This window comes from Morus notabilis, unplaced genomic scaffold, assembly GCF_000414095.1.
Source record: "Morus notabilis unplaced genomic scaffold, ASM41409v2 Scaffold1219, whole genome shotgun sequence".
Lineage (NCBI taxonomy): Eukaryota > Viridiplantae > Streptophyta > Magnoliopsida > Rosales > Moraceae > Morus > Morus notabilis.
In genome coordinates, this window is record NW_010360067.1 from 161,193 (window position 1) to 163,566 (window position 2,374).

General features: G+C 29.6%; 1 protein-coding gene across 1 annotated transcript in view; it reads left to right on the forward strand.

Annotated features, from left to right (window-relative positions):
- The first annotated feature begins 2,106 nt into the window (after positions 1-2,106).
- LOC112091165 overlaps positions 2,107-2,374 on the forward strand; it is an 8,271-nt gene continuing 8,003 nt past the window's right edge. The window contains 1 exon segment of the mRNA XM_024164106.1: positions 2,107-2,374. This exon segment is cut by the window's right edge and continues 106 nt beyond it. Coding sequence (XP_024019874.1) covers positions 2,222-2,374 — 153 coding nt within the window. The 5' untranslated portion in view covers positions 2,107-2,221.

Sequence of the window (2,374 nt, forward strand, 5' to 3'; positions counted from 1 at the left end):
GTGGAGGGAGGAGGGTGGCATAACAACAATCTTATGAACCCTATCAAAAAATGTAGAGAGGGAGAAAGAGAGAGAGAAAGAGAGAATCAATGTGCAAAATCACTACAAAAGGTTGATTTGTCAGTATCGTATGCGTGGTACAGCCGTACAGGGTTTACCATCTAAAAATGTTGTTTTATCAGTATCCCAAATTTTTTTTTTTTTTTTTCAAATGTTACCTTTATAAATATTTCTTTTTTCCAATTGTGTTGAAATTATCTTTCTTAAACGTGTCTCTATCTCCATTTTCACCAGCTGCTTTTATGTGTATGTGTATTTTTTTTTTAAGTTTCTTAATCATTTTTATCAGTTTTCAATTTTTTTCCTTATGAATTTATATCACTTTCTTTTATTTTCTTTTTGCGTCTTTTATCTTTAAAACCTTGAATACCCGTGTGTTTATTCGAAATGCCACACTTATCTATGTTATTGTGCAAATGTCCAAAGTATCCTATGTTTTGAAAACAATCTAATGACTTGACAAATTCTTCAAAATATCTTAGCTACCATTATTAATCTATATTAATTCCATTTTAGACTTTAATAACTAAAACATTGATTATACCAAGTAATTTATTGCCTAATTTGTCACACTACGAACATTTTTTTTTTTAAATATGCTATATTTGAATACTTGTTTTATTGGATTAATTGTTTAGAGAGTAATAAATCAAGAGGAAAAGCAAAAATGCTCTGTAGTATTTTTCATTTGGTGTGGATAAGCTGATTCATAAGCTACCTTCTTTAATAAACTGACTAGCCTTTTTTTTTTTTTTTTTTTTTTTTCCAATTCTATTTTGGCATTATCCGTCTCCCCAAATTTAAAAGAGAGAAATGAAAAAACAATTTCCCCCATTTGTGTCCTTTTTATTATATATATATATATATATGTATATAACTTCCCTCTTTGCCTTGTTACCATTTGAGAGCTCTATTAATGGAAAGCATGCAACAACAATGATAGGAATAAGAGGCACATCAAAGTTAGATAAAGATTTTGGTAGATATATGGGAACTTTACTTTACTTTTTTATTATTTTTTTATGAGAATTTGTATGTTTTGTTGAAAGTAGAGAGCTTGTAACAAGAAAAAAGAGAGAGAGAAAAAAAGAAGAAGAGATTCTTATCCCTTAATCTGCATTAAAATAGGTTATGGGTAAAATTCCCTAAAACCAAAAGATACGTAAACTAGTAATTTCAACGTGATACTTCAGTAAATAATGTGTGACATGTGTACTTTTCGTCATTCAAACTAACAAAAAAAAATATTTACAGCGTGATATTACAATTAAAAATCGAGGAATAAAATGTTAGATGACATATAGTTCAAAGAAAATTTTTGTAGTTAATACTTTTTTTTTTTTTTTTTGTATTTCTGTCGAAAATTTTTATGTATATTTTTTTGAGAGTTTTTTTGGTAGGCCATTCTTAATTGTTAGATTTGGTCAAAATTATTTTAGATTAAAAAACTATGTAGAATAAAAAGTTTTTAATACAGATTTGACGACTAAAATGTATGAAATTACAGGTGGTCTATTTGTCTAGTCCTATTAGAGGAACTCCTACGTCCCTTTTTTAAAAAAAAAAAATTTAAGGGTTCGTTTGTTTCATGCGTTTAAACTCATAATTTTGATTCTAATATAGTATTTTTCTCTCATAAAAAATTTAAAATTTAAATGTCAAAATCAAGAATCACTAATTTAAATGCATGAATCAAACAGACTCTAAAGTACTGATATTTTCGTCCATGCGAAGAAAATTTGCGGCTAACTTTCCCAATCAAAAAATTAGTTCTTAAAAATACAAGACTTTTTTTTTATGTTCTTTTTTTAAAAATATCGGTATTTTTTATTTTTTAACTATTAAATTTGTATCAAAATTTATCTATTTTATTTATTATTTAATTTAATATAATTTTAATTAAATTTAACGAATAAAAAAAATAAAAAATACTATATTTTTAAAAAAGAGATAAGACTCGAGAAATTCTCTAAAAATATTAGAGCCAAAAAAAAAAAAAAAAGAAAGAAAAGAAAAGAGCTCATTAGCCCAATGCACTCACAGGTATTAGTGGACTAGTGAGAACTGAGAATAGTGGTAACAGAATTCCTTGTCGTTCTTTTTAGCAACCAGTGACGATTCGGTATCTCCCCAATCTGCGGATTTCCTCCACCGTCCGAAAATGGCGGCGGCGGTTATCGCCACCACCGACCCACCTTCTCTCCAGCCAGACTCGCTCTCCCACGTCGACATCGCCACCCTCTCCCAGTCGGAGCTCCTTGCCCTCTCCCTCTCCTCCTCCTCCGCCTTCGACCTCCGCTGCTCCGACGACCTC